Source organism: Eulemur rufifrons, chromosome 21 (assembly GCF_041146395.1).
Source record: "Eulemur rufifrons isolate Redbay chromosome 21, OSU_ERuf_1, whole genome shotgun sequence".
Classification (NCBI taxonomy): domain Eukaryota; kingdom Metazoa; phylum Chordata; class Mammalia; order Primates; family Lemuridae; genus Eulemur; species Eulemur rufifrons.
Genome location: NC_091003.1, coordinates 8,405,732 through 8,419,413, shown reverse-complemented (window position 1 = coordinate 8,419,413; position 13,682 = coordinate 8,405,732). Strand labels below are relative to the sequence as shown.

Here is a 13,682-nt window from a genome sequence, read left to right as displayed (position 1 = left end):
CGCCCGGCCAGTTCCCTATATTTAAATCCTTAGCACGGCATCTGTTTTCCTGGTCGGTCCCTGCCTGACATACGTGCCCGAGAATCACCTCCACACGTGGTCCTCCTACCCTGTGACCCTGACACCCTCACAACGCTAAACACTGTTTTCAGTTAAAGGTTCTTCATCAAAGTGGCAGAGCACCTAAGATGAACTCTCAGTGTCAACAGTTGTGGCTGCTGTGGCCACACTAACCACACATATGTCACCACAGCTCTACTAACACCCACTCCTTCATTTTTCAGGGTTGTAAGAGACAATAAAAGCACAATACCCAGATAGTGCATCGAAGTCTCAACCTCCAAGGGCATACAGAGACAAAGAAGGCTGCCCACAAAATGGCTTTAGACATTCTTGCCCTGGCCTCTTTCTACCAAAGTCCCGCCATGAACAAAATGGGACTAAAGGCAGATGCATCTAAAAAGCCCTTGGTCCCCTCTAAGAGCAAACTCACCACCATTGAGGCCAAGAGAATCATGTCTGTCCTGGAGGAGGCCATCTATAAGGTGGAGTTGGTGACGGTGCTGTCGTATGTGGCCTCCAACCCAGAGGACGTGGAGAAGGTGCTGGGGGAGGACATCCTGAGGGCAGTGAGAGAGCATGAGGACCTCTGCCAGGTCCTCGTGGAAAATGTCAGGTGCCTGGAGGAGAAAGAAAGGCTGTGGCAGGAGGAGGCAGAGATGGAGGAGGAATGGTGGCTCAGAGACCTTGACCTCTCCATAGAGGTGCAGAAATCCAGCCTCCTGCCGCTTATGCAACAGATCAAAGATTCCACCAAGAACGTCCTGAGACTCTTGCTCAGTAACCCCCAGGCTGCCGGGTTCCTGCAGATGCAGACTCTGGGCAGAAGCGCAGGAGCCCAGAAGTTTATTGATAGCCTGAGAGAGCTCCAGGGTTTCCTGTTTGAGAAGCTGCTCACTAGCCCCATGGAAGCTAAGGAGAAGGCCCAGTTCATTCAGGACATCAATAAACGAAATCGGAGGAACCAAGAAGTCATCGATGCTCTTGAAAATGAATTGACAGCAAGAAGGAAGAGCAGGGAGGCAGAGGTATTGCTACATGTTATTGGTCAAGTTAGGAGGGAGCCACACCGAGTAGCCCAAATCTTTTTGTGGTTGGATTTTTCCTCTATGATTTAAATAGCTTTTAAAAATTCATTTACTCCACAAAGATTGTTTGGAGCACTTACTCAGTGCCAAGTCTTATAAATAAGCCCATGTGGTCTCAGCCTCCTGGAGTTCACAGTAGGGAAGGTAGGTATTAAAGAACTCATTTCGTTACAGTTTTGAGAAGTACAATGAAGGGTAAGTACAGGGTGCTATAAGGGAGTGTTAGGAGAACAGAACTTAGACCAAAAGGATCAGGGACACTGAAGCCAAGAGATGAAGAGTGTGAGGGAGTGAGCCAGGCAAGGGAAGTGAGGAAGAACTTTCTAAGTCAGGGGTCAGCAAACCCTTTCTACAAAGGGCCAGATAGTAAAGACATTAAACTTTGTGGGCCCGATGGTCTCTGTTGCAACTACTCAACTCAACTCTGCCATTACAGTGTGAAAGAGCCATCAATAGTATGGAAATGGGCTTTGTTCCAATAAAATTTTATTTACAAACACAGGTGGCTCACTGGGTTTGGCCTGTGGGCCTTGGTTTGCTGACCCCTGTTCCAGGTGGAGGGGAATGCGTACCTAGGTCTTGAGATGGGAATAAGCCTGGCTGGTTCAGAAACCCAAAGAATAGACCAGGTGTCGTGGCTCACGCCTGTAATCCCAGCATTCCAGGGGGCCAAGGCAGGAGGATCACTTGAACCCAGCAGTTTGAGACCAGACTGAGCAAGAGTGAGACTCCATCTCTACTAAACACAGAAAAAATTAGCCGGGCGTAGTGGTATGCACCTATAGTCCCAGCTACTCGGGAGGCTGAGGCAGGAGGATGGCTACCCTTTCAGGACGTACTTGGAAGTAGCACACAGTGCCTCCACGCACATCTCTTAGCCACACCCAGCGACTAGAGTTGCTAGGAAAGGTAGTCTGTCACTGGGGCCATGTTCCCAGCTAAACATTCTACTCCATAGCATCTCTGCACAGAGCAAGTACGGGAACAGCCAGCCACTGCTGCCGTAGGCACTTCCATTTTTATCCCCCACGACTGATGGGAGAGTCTAGGCCCTAGGAAGCCATCTGCTGCCTTCCCTCCCCCATGCACTCGGTGGGGCAGTTCTCACTGAATTTGTTTTTTAAGGCATTCATCAGACTTCATTGATAAATGTGTGTAATTTGCGTGATCTCGTGGGGGTCTGCCTCCCTGCAAGAAATTAGGGACCTTGTCTCCTTTGGCCTGGCATTGTGTCCCCATTGAGCCTGGCCCCAAAGAGGGACACGATGTCTCCTTGGTGAGTGGATAGGTGACAGGCTGCTGGGTGCTCAGGCAGGGAGGGCACCATCCAGGGGTAGCTAGAGGGCCTCAAGGGGCATTGCTGGTCCCTTTTGGGTGGTGGAACCAGCTTGGGGCTGTCAAGTAGGACTGTTCTGGGGTCAAGTTCCATTTTTTTCCCAGGTGGGCAAATTTCGTCATGTCACTGAATGTCAGTGTAAAATGACAGGGAGACGCCAATCAGGCATGGTGTGGGGATCCTGCAAGAAAAGCTCTGACTGCCCGTAATACTGCCCGATCTAAAACCTAGTGCCTAGTGCAGGAAGCCTTGTCTTCGGGGGTAGGTTTGCCCTAAAGGCACCCCTCCCTTCCTGCTCGCTGTGTGCGGTGAGTGAGTTCAGATCCCCTGTGGCCCTGCCGCTAGCTAACCCCAGCTGACCCCAGCTCAGGGCTATGGCATGAACAGCCACAGCACTGTTGAGTTCAGATGGAGACCCTAGTGTTTATGAGAAGCCTTTGGAGCTTATTTATAAAACAGTCCCATCATCCACCCCTGCTCCTGTTCTAGAATTGACCCACAGCAGGGGACAAACCAGGGACAGGCCTCAAGGGAGAATGCAGTGGCAATCCCAGCAGTGTGTGTTTATCTCACACCTTTGTGCATCATGCCATGTGTCTCTGCCAACGGGGCCATCCCCTGCTGAGCCCCCGGTGGGAGCATCGCTGTCCCAGACCTGCCCGGTGGCCTCACTCTGGCAGGCTTGTGTCCATCACTCATGCAAGAAAATGAAAGCGGTGGCCAAGAGCATGGGCTCTGAACCAGACAGACCTGGCTTCAAATCTTGCTTCAGCTCTGCCACCCCAGGCAGACAACTCCACCTCCTTGAGCCTCAGTTTCCTCGTCTATAATCAGGCTGTCTCTTGGGGGCAGGATTTAGCAACGTAATGCCTCAAGTGGCATGCCCAGCCCTAGGGGAAGACACAGGAGTGGCCACTGCTCCGAGATTGTCATGCAGATGTGAACGGAGCCCTTTCTCTTCCTGGCCCAGGTGGAGAAGGAGAACTTTGTGATCCAAGAACTGAAAACCCGCCTGCATCAGGTGCTCAAGTTCTCAGAGAGCAGCCTCCTCCGAACCAAGCAGGAGGCCGAGAAGCAGCAGAAGGTGGACTTCCGGGCCTCGCAGGCCAGGGTGGCCAAGATCCAACAGGAGATCCTGATGCTGCGGTCACAGTTCCACAACCTGGTCACGGAGAACCGGGAGTCGGAGCAGGCGCTGAGGAAGGTACCCTGGGAAGCGTGGAGGATGGGACAGTGGGGCCCCTGCGGCAGGGAAGGTGGTGGGGCTGTCTCATCACTCTTGGAGGTCAAGCGGTGTTGGGCAGGGCAGGGAGCAGGGGAAGCCCAAACCCAGGCCAATGTCCCCTGAGAGGCAGGAGGGAGCAGCCCGCAGGCCTGGGATCTGGGGGACAGAGAGATGGGTCCCTGCCCCAGCATTGCTGCATGCCAGCTTTGTGACTTTGCACAAGTTCCTCAACTCCCCTGACCCCGCAGAGATAATAGTACCCACCTTGTCAGATGCCAGATGCTGTGCGAAGGAAATGACGTAGCACGTGAACCTCAGGCAAATTACTCAACTCCCGCTGAGCCTCTGTTTTCACATCTGGAAAATGAAAACGATAAAATCAGTCTTAATGAGTTCTTACGAGAATTACATGAGATGACAGGTAGAGAGCTGGTGCATAGTAGGTGCTCTATAAATATCTAAATATCCTTTCTTCATCATCTCAGCCAAGACCCGGGCCCAGCTTGCACCCAGCTTCCAAATCTCTGCCCTCACAAAGGGGACTCTTGTTCATACTTGTCCCTGGTCTCGTTTAGTGTCACAACTCTTGAGCATCTGACGAAAGCCATGGCCCCTCCTCCAGAAAAAAGGTGCAGATGACACACCCACCCCGGTGCACAATTCTTGGGGGACCACAGGGCCCCTGAAGCCAGCCCACCTATGGTGCCCAAGTTAAGAACTCCTGGTCTGTAGGATTAAGGAGCTGATTAATTTATTTTTAATTAAGGTGAAATTTACATAATATAAAATTAACCATTTTAAAAAGTGATCAATTCAGTGGCATTAGTACATTCACAGTGTTGTGCAACCACTACTTCTATCTAGTTCCAAATCATTACCCCCTAAAAATCAAACTCTGTACCCATTAAGGAGGCACTCCCCATTCCCTTCGTCCTCCAGCCCCCAGCAATCGCTGATCTGCTTTCTGTGTCTATGGATTTACCTACTCCAGACACTCCCTGCACACAGAATCGTACAATATGTGGCCTTTTGTGTCTGACTTCTTTCACTTAGCACCATGTTTTCAAGGTTCACCCACATTATAGCATGTATCAGTGCTTCATTTCTTTTTATGGCTGAATAAAACTCCATTGTACATATGGGAGCTGATTTTTTTTAAATTTTTTGAGACAGGGTCTCATTCTGTCGCCCATGCTGGAGAGCAGTGATGCAATCATAGCACACTGTAGCCTCGAACTCGTGGGCTCAAACGATCCTCCCTCCTCAGCCTCCCAAGTAGCTAGGACTACAGGCTTGTGCCACTACACTCAGCTAATTTATTATTATTATTATATTTTTTTCTGGAGACTGGGTCTAGCTATCTTGCTCAGGCTGGTCTTGAACTTCTGTGCTCAAAGGATCCTCCAGCCTCACCAAAGTGCTGGGATTACAGGCGTGAGCCATCGTACTCGGCCAGAGCTGATCTTTTAAAAACTAAATTAGATCATATCCCCCCACTGCATCCCCTCTCCCTCTCCCTTGCATGAGAATGCAAAGGCTTATCCTGCTGACACTCCCTCTGTGACACAGACTCCCACTCTGACTTTGTCGGGGACCACTCCTCCTGGCCACTCTGTCCCAGCCACGCTGGCTCAATTTCTGTCCTTCAAACACCACAAGCTTGCTCCTTCCTCAGGCCTTTTGCACCTGCTGCTCGCACTGCCTGGAATGTGCTGGAACACCCATTAGCTCTGTCATCGTGGGCAAGTGAGTTACCATGTCTGAGCCTCAGTTTCCCCATCTGTGAAATGGGGAAAGAGGCTCCTTGTGTGAATACAATTGTGAGGCATGTAAAGCACCCGCCACAGGGCCAGCTGCTGTAGACTGCTCAGTGCTGTTTATTGTTAATATCATCCCATCCAACAATGCCTCATTGGATCTTTTTAGAAGAAATACAAAGTGGAGACGGAAATCGAGAACTGGATCCAGAAATATGATACGGAGATGGGTGAAAAGCAGGTACATGTCGCCAAATAAGTCTATCTCAGGTGCTTTTCCCAAGATCCTGGAGGAAGGGGAGGAGAAGCCCGAGGATGGTCCACAGATTGGGCCAAGTTCTGAGCCTCCCCAGAGAGGCCCCGGAGTGGCCTGTGGCAAGTCCCCTCCCTTTGTCCCCAGGCGTTGTCCAGCCTGGAGCACAGGGTGAGAGGTGGGAAAGGAGGAAGCCGGAGCTATGAGCCGCTAAGGCAAGTGCCTGACACTGGGCCTGGTGACCTTGGCTCCACGTGGTGACCACATCCCACACTCCATGCTCCCTCCCAGCTCAGCTCCTACCCGCACCCCACACGCCTGTCGCCACCCCTGCACTCAGTCGCTCAGCCAGTTTTTACTGAGTGCCTGGGACATACCAGGTGCTGGGATACAGCAGGGAAGAAAAGAATGTCCCCATTATCATTTGAAGGGTCCACTCAATGTCACTTACCAGCTGTGTGACCTTAAGCAAGGGCCTTGACCTTTCTGAGATCGTGTCTGCATCTGATCAACAGAAACACTAATATCCATCTTTTGACTCAGGTGGGGATTCAGGGAGCCGATATTGTTGCAAGTGTCTGTGGCCAGCACAGAATCTGGCCCGGGGGAGGTGCCCAGGGAGTGGTAGCTACACGTTGGGGCAGCCCCAGACCCTTCACCCAGCTCTGGGATAACATCGGTGGCCCGTGGCCCTAACTTTCGGGGGACAGGAAGGCCCAGGAAGCACTGGAGGTGACATCAGCCTGAGTGAGCCAAAGCCTGGTGTGCTGTTGAGAGAGGGGCAAGTCAGGGCCTTGCTCTGTGTGGCCACGAGTGCCCCAGGGAGGGGAGCTTTGCAGGCCAGTGCTCTTGTTTCTCTGGAGGACTCTGGGTTCCTTGCTGGCAGGGACCTTGTCCACACAGCTCTGTGTCCTTTGGAAGTGCTCTGCTTATGGTAGATGCTTGGTAAATGTTAGAGCAGGGAGGGAAAAATAGGTGTAAATTACAGCAGGAGAGACTGCCGTTAGACACAAGGAAGAACTCTGGGACTCAGTGTGGGACCTGAGAAAATTCTTTCTACTCTTGGTGTCTTTGTGATACTGACTGCTCCCAAGGCAGCAGCTTCCATTTCTTGTGTCCCCACTGGTGCCTGGCACCATGTCCAGTATGTTGTGTCCATTGAGTCATTTGATCCTGGAAACAGCCCCCAGGTTTGGAATTGTCCCATTTCAGATGCACAAAAACAAAGGCCTGAAAGCTAAAGTCTCTTAAGGTGTGGTGGAGCTGGGATTTACAACTGCCCGACTCAAGCCCACGTTCTTTTCACATCATGTCCATGGAGTTATTTCAGCCGGGTGCTACCCAGAGCGAGGATGGACCCCCTCCCCTCTCCTGTTCTCGTCAGGGCTGCGATGCAGAAAGGCTCAGCTCAGTGTCATTGCACGGGCATCTGGGAGTGGTGGGGACGCACGTGGAGGGCGGGAGGCAGCGCTGTGCCTGGCGACCCAGCCGCGCCCCTCCCCCAGGAGGAGTACGAGGACCTGGACCTCATCCACAAGGAGGAGAAGGTGCAGCTGGAGGAGCTGCAGCAGAGGCACGACGTGCTGCTGGAGGAGTTTGCGCAGATCCGCGAGGAGCGGGAGATCCTCGCCAAGAGGCGGCTGGAGGCCGAGCAGGAGATGGTGCGCATGGTGCGCGCCGCCACGCTCATCCAGGCCCTATGGAAGGGCTACCTGGTGCGCTCCCTGCTCCGATCCAAGAAGAAGAAGCGGGGCAAGGGCAAGGGCAAGGCGAAGGACAAAGAGAAGGGCAAGGAGAAGGGCAGGGAGAAGAAGGGCAAGGAGAAGGGCAAGGGCAAGAAATGAGCCTCCACCCGGAGTGCTCCTGACCCCGGCGCTGACCGCGCCCCCGTCCTCCCAGAGGTCAGGCCAGGGAGCCACCGGAATAGACCACCCTGCGGTTCACGGTTTTAATGATCTTTTAAAATTCGAAAACATTTTAAATCACATTCATAGTAACAGGCTACAAATAAACCTCACTCTCCCCAGGGCTGTTGGCTGTGTGTGTGGGTGCCTGTAGATACCCAGTTTCCAAGAGGAGCGTGCGGGCCGGGTGTCAGCCCACAGACGACAGTTCCTTGCTTCAGCCTCTGCGGGGAACCCAGACCCCAGCTGCAGCCCCCTCTGTCCCAGCCCACAATCACCCACCTGGGTGGCAGGGTGTGCGTCACGGCTGGCACGGCAGGCACGGAGGCAGACGAAACTGCAGGAGGAGCAGGGCCTCAGGTTTCAGGCTGCCCACCGTCCTGCTCTGGGATTACCAACCTGCCTGCAGCTCCTTCCGCCCCCAGCACTGCGAAAGCTCCGGTGTCATCCCTCGGTCACAGTGGCCAGCAGCCTCACACTGGCTTTATTTGGTGCCCAGGGAGTTGAACAGTTATTTTTTTAATTAGTTCCTGACATGTAAAAAATCGGGGGCTATACATAGATATCCAGCTTTCTTTCTTTTCTGGAAAAATCTCACTGTCCAGGTATCCCAGGCATGCATGTCTTCCAGAGCTCAGCAGCTGTGTGCCCCTTTAGGTGGTTTGCCACAGTCCCCGCCACTCCCAACTGCCTCCCAGATACCACGGCCCTTAGCACCACACTCCGGCTATTGCTAGCTCTTACTATAGCTGGGAGAAAAAAGGGGTATTTTTGGCCTATGTCTGTTAAAACAGAGGAAGGCAGAAAAGGCCAATGAGAGGTGGCTATTTTAAGAAAAACTGAGCAAGTGTGTGTGTTGTGTAGGGGTACCAAATCTTTGTGAAAGTTCTAGGAGCTTAAACATCCTACATGTTTAAAATGCAAAGCATGTCTGTACACAGGAGTGCAGCTCGTCTGCCTCCCTTATGGCCTGTCTGACCCTGCAGGCATGTGCACGTGTCCCTGGTCCTGGCCACTGTGGGTCCCTCCCCAGCAGTGTCTACTCTGCCCTTCCCCAAGGCAGAGGTACCAAACCAATGATGCGGCTTCCATCTGGGCTCCCGGGAAGCCCAGTGCTCCCTGGAGGTGTCTCAGGGGAAGATGGGGGCAAGAGGTGCAAAGCCCAGCCCCCACCTCCAAATCAGCCAGGGCGGGATGCTGGGACTCTGGGTGCAACTCCACTTGGGCAAAGGCTTTGCGATTTTTCACAAGCCCAGGGCTCCACCCTAGGTGCTCTCCAGATGCAGGTGTCACTCTCTCGGACCCCTCCGCTTGGCAAAGTCCTAGCCATTGTTTTTAAGGTGGGAAATGTATATACAGATGTTAATATATAACTTAAAAAGGAAACAAAAAACCTAGGGTGCATATTCTGAGTTGAAGAAGAACCAGCCAACCCAACTAAATTAGTTGGGGCATCAGCTGGACACCGATGGGAGGAGCCCAGCATTGCTCGAGGCCTGTGTTCCCAAACTCCAGTCACCCGCTTGCCACTGCCATGATCTTGCACTGCCTGTTGTATTATTATTTGTTACCTACATCAACTCGGGCCTAATAATGCCCTCTACCCTAAGGAAAAAGGAACTGCGAACACTCATGGCTTTGATGAGCTACTGATACATTTAATACATGAAAATAAATACACGACGATTAAAATGAAAAGCTGTTCACCCACGTATCACCCAGAAGCCCTTGTGTTCCCCCACGGGCCACACAGAGCCTGGGAGAACTCTGAGGCCTTCCGACTGAGCCGGAAACTAATCCTGAGCAGGAAGCTTGGCCTGAAGCGAGAGGAAGGGACCCTCCAGGCTGGCGATCTCACTTTCCTCACACTTGGCAGCAAGACAACATGAGACGAGGTGGAGGGCCCTAGGTTGGCACTGATTTGGAATGTGGCCGAGACAGGGCTGGAGAGAGGCATCTTAAGGGGTGGCCCCCAAACCACATTGCGGGGGGAAAGGCAGGGAGCAACTAGAGATTGGCAGGATAGAGAGAGGCACTGCCCACCCCTGCTGTGTCTGCCCTCATGGGGGCTTTGCCGATGCCCGGGGGTTACCCAGGTGATACTGGGCTCCCCAGAAGACCCCGGCCAGGGGCTACACCCTCGCCACGACCCCCTGGGCAACGCTGATGAAAGCACCTCATTTCCAAGGTGGCTTTGGCTTCTGGGGAGCCCCACCTCGTCGGAGGGTAGCTGGGACTGAAATACTGACTGAGTGAGCCCTGGGAGTTACCAGGGGGCTCCGGAAGGCCACCCCTGATGTGGAAGGCCTGGGACCCTGAGGTCCATTTGCGTGGGGGGCACTGGTGGCTGGGTGACCAGTGCTGGGGACATCCAGGTGCGTGAGGGAACGGGAACGTCCCCGCCTCAGAGGACGTGGAGGGTCTAACCCATCCACGGACGGCTTCCTGGAGTCTGCCGCCACACTGGGCTCTGCCTTCGAGGGACCAGCCGGGTGAACGGCTCGCAGTGGGGTCTCCCTGGAGCGGGGCGAGTGGCTACCCCTGGGGGTAGCCGGCGGCGTCCAGAAGAGGGCACGGAGTTTCGCAGCATCCCCCTTGGCCATCCACGGGGACTCCCGGTTGGCACCCTCAGGTCGGGAGCCGAACAGTGACTCGTCACAGTAAGATGGAGTGTGGCTGATCAGTCTGGCAAAGGGAAGAGAAACACAGTGAGCTGGGGCATGAGCAACCCCTAAAAACCTTAAACCCCACCCCACCAGACACCTGCAGCAGCAGAGAAGGGTTGCTTATAGACCCCAGGAGTCCTTGTCCCCTACACTGGCACCCACAGCGAGGCCAGAGCCCTCTCATGCATCACTGCCCCATCTCTTGTTTTGCCCCCACATTCTGACCCAGCTCCCTGGCATGTGCCCTAGGTCTGGCCAATTTGCATATTCCATCCTCCTGGCTGCACTGATTGGTCCAGGAATGGCCAGATGACCCAAGTCTGTCCAATCAGAGTCTGCCTTAGGACCTTGGCCAAAACTACTAGAAAGAGATGTTTTTCTACCACCTGGCCTTGCTCTTTGCTAAGCTAACAGGATGTCATCCCCAAGTAGCTTGAGGCCACCTCACTCTTACTGAAGACTGAAGGACATGCAAAGAAAGCAGCACTAAGATGGAGACAATCCCAACTACAGTTTGAGCCCATTACAGAAGCCCCAAATGCCCTTTTTCTGGGGAAGCCAGTTTCAGTAAGTTTTCTGTCACTTGCAAACAAGAGTCCCAAGTAGTTAATCCAAGCTTAGTCTTTACAGCCTTCACACAGGTTTTTTTTACCCGGCACTTTTTCTCTCAAATATAGTAGGCCCCCCATATTATATTTGAAACTGCCAAACACAGTGCCTGGCATGTATAGGGTGACCAGTTTGAGCTTCTGTTATAAAGCCCGCCTGGCTTCACCACCAGAGAAGCTTTTAAAAATTCTAAATATTTACTGAGGGCTTTTCATTTGCAGGCCCAGGGCTGAGCATGTCACATGCATTATCTCATAATTTCTTCCAACATGCATATAAGGTAGATGTCAAAATTAACCCCGTTTTACAGATAAGGAAACTGAGGCATGGGTAGGGCAAGGCCCCACAGCAAGAATGCGGTATAGACAAGATTCGAATCCAGCCTGGCTCAAGGATCCAAACTATAAACTTCTAATGTAGACATGAGTGCTTTCTAGGCCTCTTATCTTTGGTTAGTTTCATTCACCAACTACTTTTTTTATTAATTCAACAAATATTCACGGCATATACCGACAAGGCACCACGCCCATGGTTTTGGGGCAGGACTGAGTGTTTCCAACCCCAAACTGCAAGTCTTTGACACCTGCATCTGTCTGGAGCTAAGGTTTCTGCTCAGGAACTTCTCTACCTCTTATGTATCCCCCCTCCGACTTACAGTATGAAGAAAAAAATTCCGTCTTCTAGGTGAGCATGGGGTCGACCGCCACCTCCCTTGTCATGGCGCCATACTTCCGTTGATGCAGCCGACGTTCGTATCAGTGTTTTCAGCCATGTCGTGGGAATGCTGCAGGCGTTAGTGTTGCCAGTCTCAACCTGACCCTGCTTTGTGGTCTACAGAACTGTCAAGTATGTCGCCCTCAACCTGACATGATAATAACTGGTTCTTGCTTCTACCTCTGTTGACTTTATCTCTTTTAATAGGTACCATTTCCATTCTCATTTCTCTCATCTGATATATGTCCCCCTGGTTCATAACGCACCCTAAATTTAGTTGGCCAGTTGTTATGGACTGAATTGTGTCATCCCCCCCAAATTCATATGGTGAAGTCTAGGCCCAAATGTGACTATATTTGGCCTTAATTATTTACATTAATTTGAGGTAATTAAGGCTAAATAGGTTATAAGGGTGAGGCCCTGATCCAATAGGACTGTTGTCCTTATAATGAGAGGAAGAGACACCAGGAGTGTGTGCATGGAGAAAAGGCCGTGTGAGGACACAGTGAGGAAGTGGCCATCTGCAAGCCGAGGAGAGAGGCCTCAATCCCACCAGGTAGGGAGGGACCATTCTTGTTTTCCACATGAAAACTGCAGCTCAGAGAGGTCAAGGTGCTTGCCCAAGGTCACAGAGCAGGTGAATAGCCGGGCAGTAACAGGAACGCAGGTGGCTCCATCAAGCCCAGGAATGCATCTCCCCACCCTGTTACCTGTATTTGTTCTTCTTCCTTGGTGTGAGGGTCGGGCTGCTGCCCCTGGAGAGGGTGGTCTCATGGTTCCCCTGGGCCCCCGGGGTCTGCGATGCCCCTGTGCCCACTCCTCTGGTTCTGTTAGTCTTCTCCACCCAGGGTGGGTCAAAGTCAGGTGGGACGGTGCGGGTGCCCGCAGGGCTGCCAAACAGAGTCTCATCCACGTACGATGCCCTGGCCTTGACCCGGGAGCCACCGCGGCAGCGGTGTTGAAGGTGGCGGGTCTGCATCCCACTGATGGCCAGCTCCGTGGGGGTCTTCATGCTGCCTGTGGTCCTGGGTTACAGCAGGTGTGCTCTGCCGGCCAGGCCCTGCCTCCGAGGCTCCCTGTGAAAGGGGGTCAGGGTAGCACCCCTGAGCCAACGCAGTGCCAGTGGAGGAAGACTGGCAGTCTCTGAAGTCCTCATCCCAAGGGCAAAAGGGTCTAGTTCCCCCTCGACCAGTCCTCCTCGAAGGGGAGCTGTCAACCTCAGGGGGCATTTAGGACATCTGTTTGACTTTTCTTAGTTGTCATAGTGACAGAGAAAGGGGTGCTTTTGGCAAATATTTAATGAAAAAATGAAAATGCACTTCCAGCATACAGTGTGTGCTCAACAAATATTTATAGAATGACCATGGGGGTGAAGGAGAGATGGCGCCTGTGCCTATTTGGCACCAACCAGAAACAACCTATGGTGGGAGTAGGAGACAGGCACTTCCGTATATCCTGCGCATATCTGCAGGGTGGGGGCAATGACAGCCAGTATCGATCTCATGCCTACCTCGTGCAAAGAGCTTTACAAGCATTGCCTCATTTAATCCTCTCAACAGCACTGTAAAGTAGCTTCGATGTTGTCCATTTTACGGATCACAAAACCGAGGCTTCACAGGGTGAAGTCACATTTGTAGGTCACACCTATAAAGCTAAAACAGTAGAAGTGGAAGCTGGTATGAATCCAGAGCTTGTGCGTTTTACTCTGCTATTGGGAGATCACGCGCCTCCGCCCCCCACACCGCCCCACATTCAGTGATCCCCAAATCAATGGCCGGGACGATGCCCGCCGCCGCTGCATTCTCGAGCTATTCCCTTACCTGCGCAAACTGGCTCACGGGTGTCACGTAGAACCGCCCCAGTGCCGCTTCCCCGCGCCTCTCTTCCACCAGGTCTGCACCCCTAGACGAAGGCGCGGGGCCGTGCATCAGGGATCCCGGTTAACCTGCAGTCTGGAATCCCGGGGGCCCGGGACCCGCAACAGCCCAGGCCACCCTAGGCGCAGCGCGAGGCCGGCCCTAGCGACGTGCGACCCGCGCGCGCTTCAGGCAAACAGCAACAAGCGCTGCG

The 13,682-nt window shown here is 52.9% G+C and overlaps 2 protein-coding genes across 2 annotated transcripts; one reads left to right on the top strand and one right to left on the bottom strand.

The window, feature by feature from the left end:
• The first annotated feature begins 377 nt into the window (after nucleotides 1-377).
• On the top strand, nucleotides 378-7,563 carry IQCD (IQ motif containing D). Its single transcript, XM_069497451.1, has 2 exons — nucleotides 378-1,088; nucleotides 7,225-7,563. The coding sequence occupies exons 1-2, from the start codon at nucleotides 378-380 to the stop codon at nucleotides 7,561-7,563; spliced, it is 1,050 nt and encodes a 349-aa protein (XP_069353552.1).
• A 1,722-nt stretch (nucleotides 7,564-9,285) lies between these two features.
• Nucleotides 9,286-13,517, bottom strand: RITA1 (RBPJ interacting and tubulin associated 1). Its single transcript, XM_069497269.1, has 4 exons — nucleotides 13,433-13,517; nucleotides 13,123-13,264; nucleotides 12,323-12,688; nucleotides 9,286-10,308 (listed from the first exon to the last, which is right to left on the bottom strand). The coding sequence occupies exons 3-4, from the start codon at nucleotides 12,622-12,624 to the stop codon at nucleotides 9,801-9,803; spliced, it is 810 nt and encodes a 269-aa protein (XP_069353370.1). The 5' UTR covers nucleotides 12,625-12,688; nucleotides 13,123-13,264; nucleotides 13,433-13,517; the 3' UTR covers nucleotides 9,286-9,800.
• Between the last annotated feature and the right edge of the window lie 165 nt (nucleotides 13,518-13,682).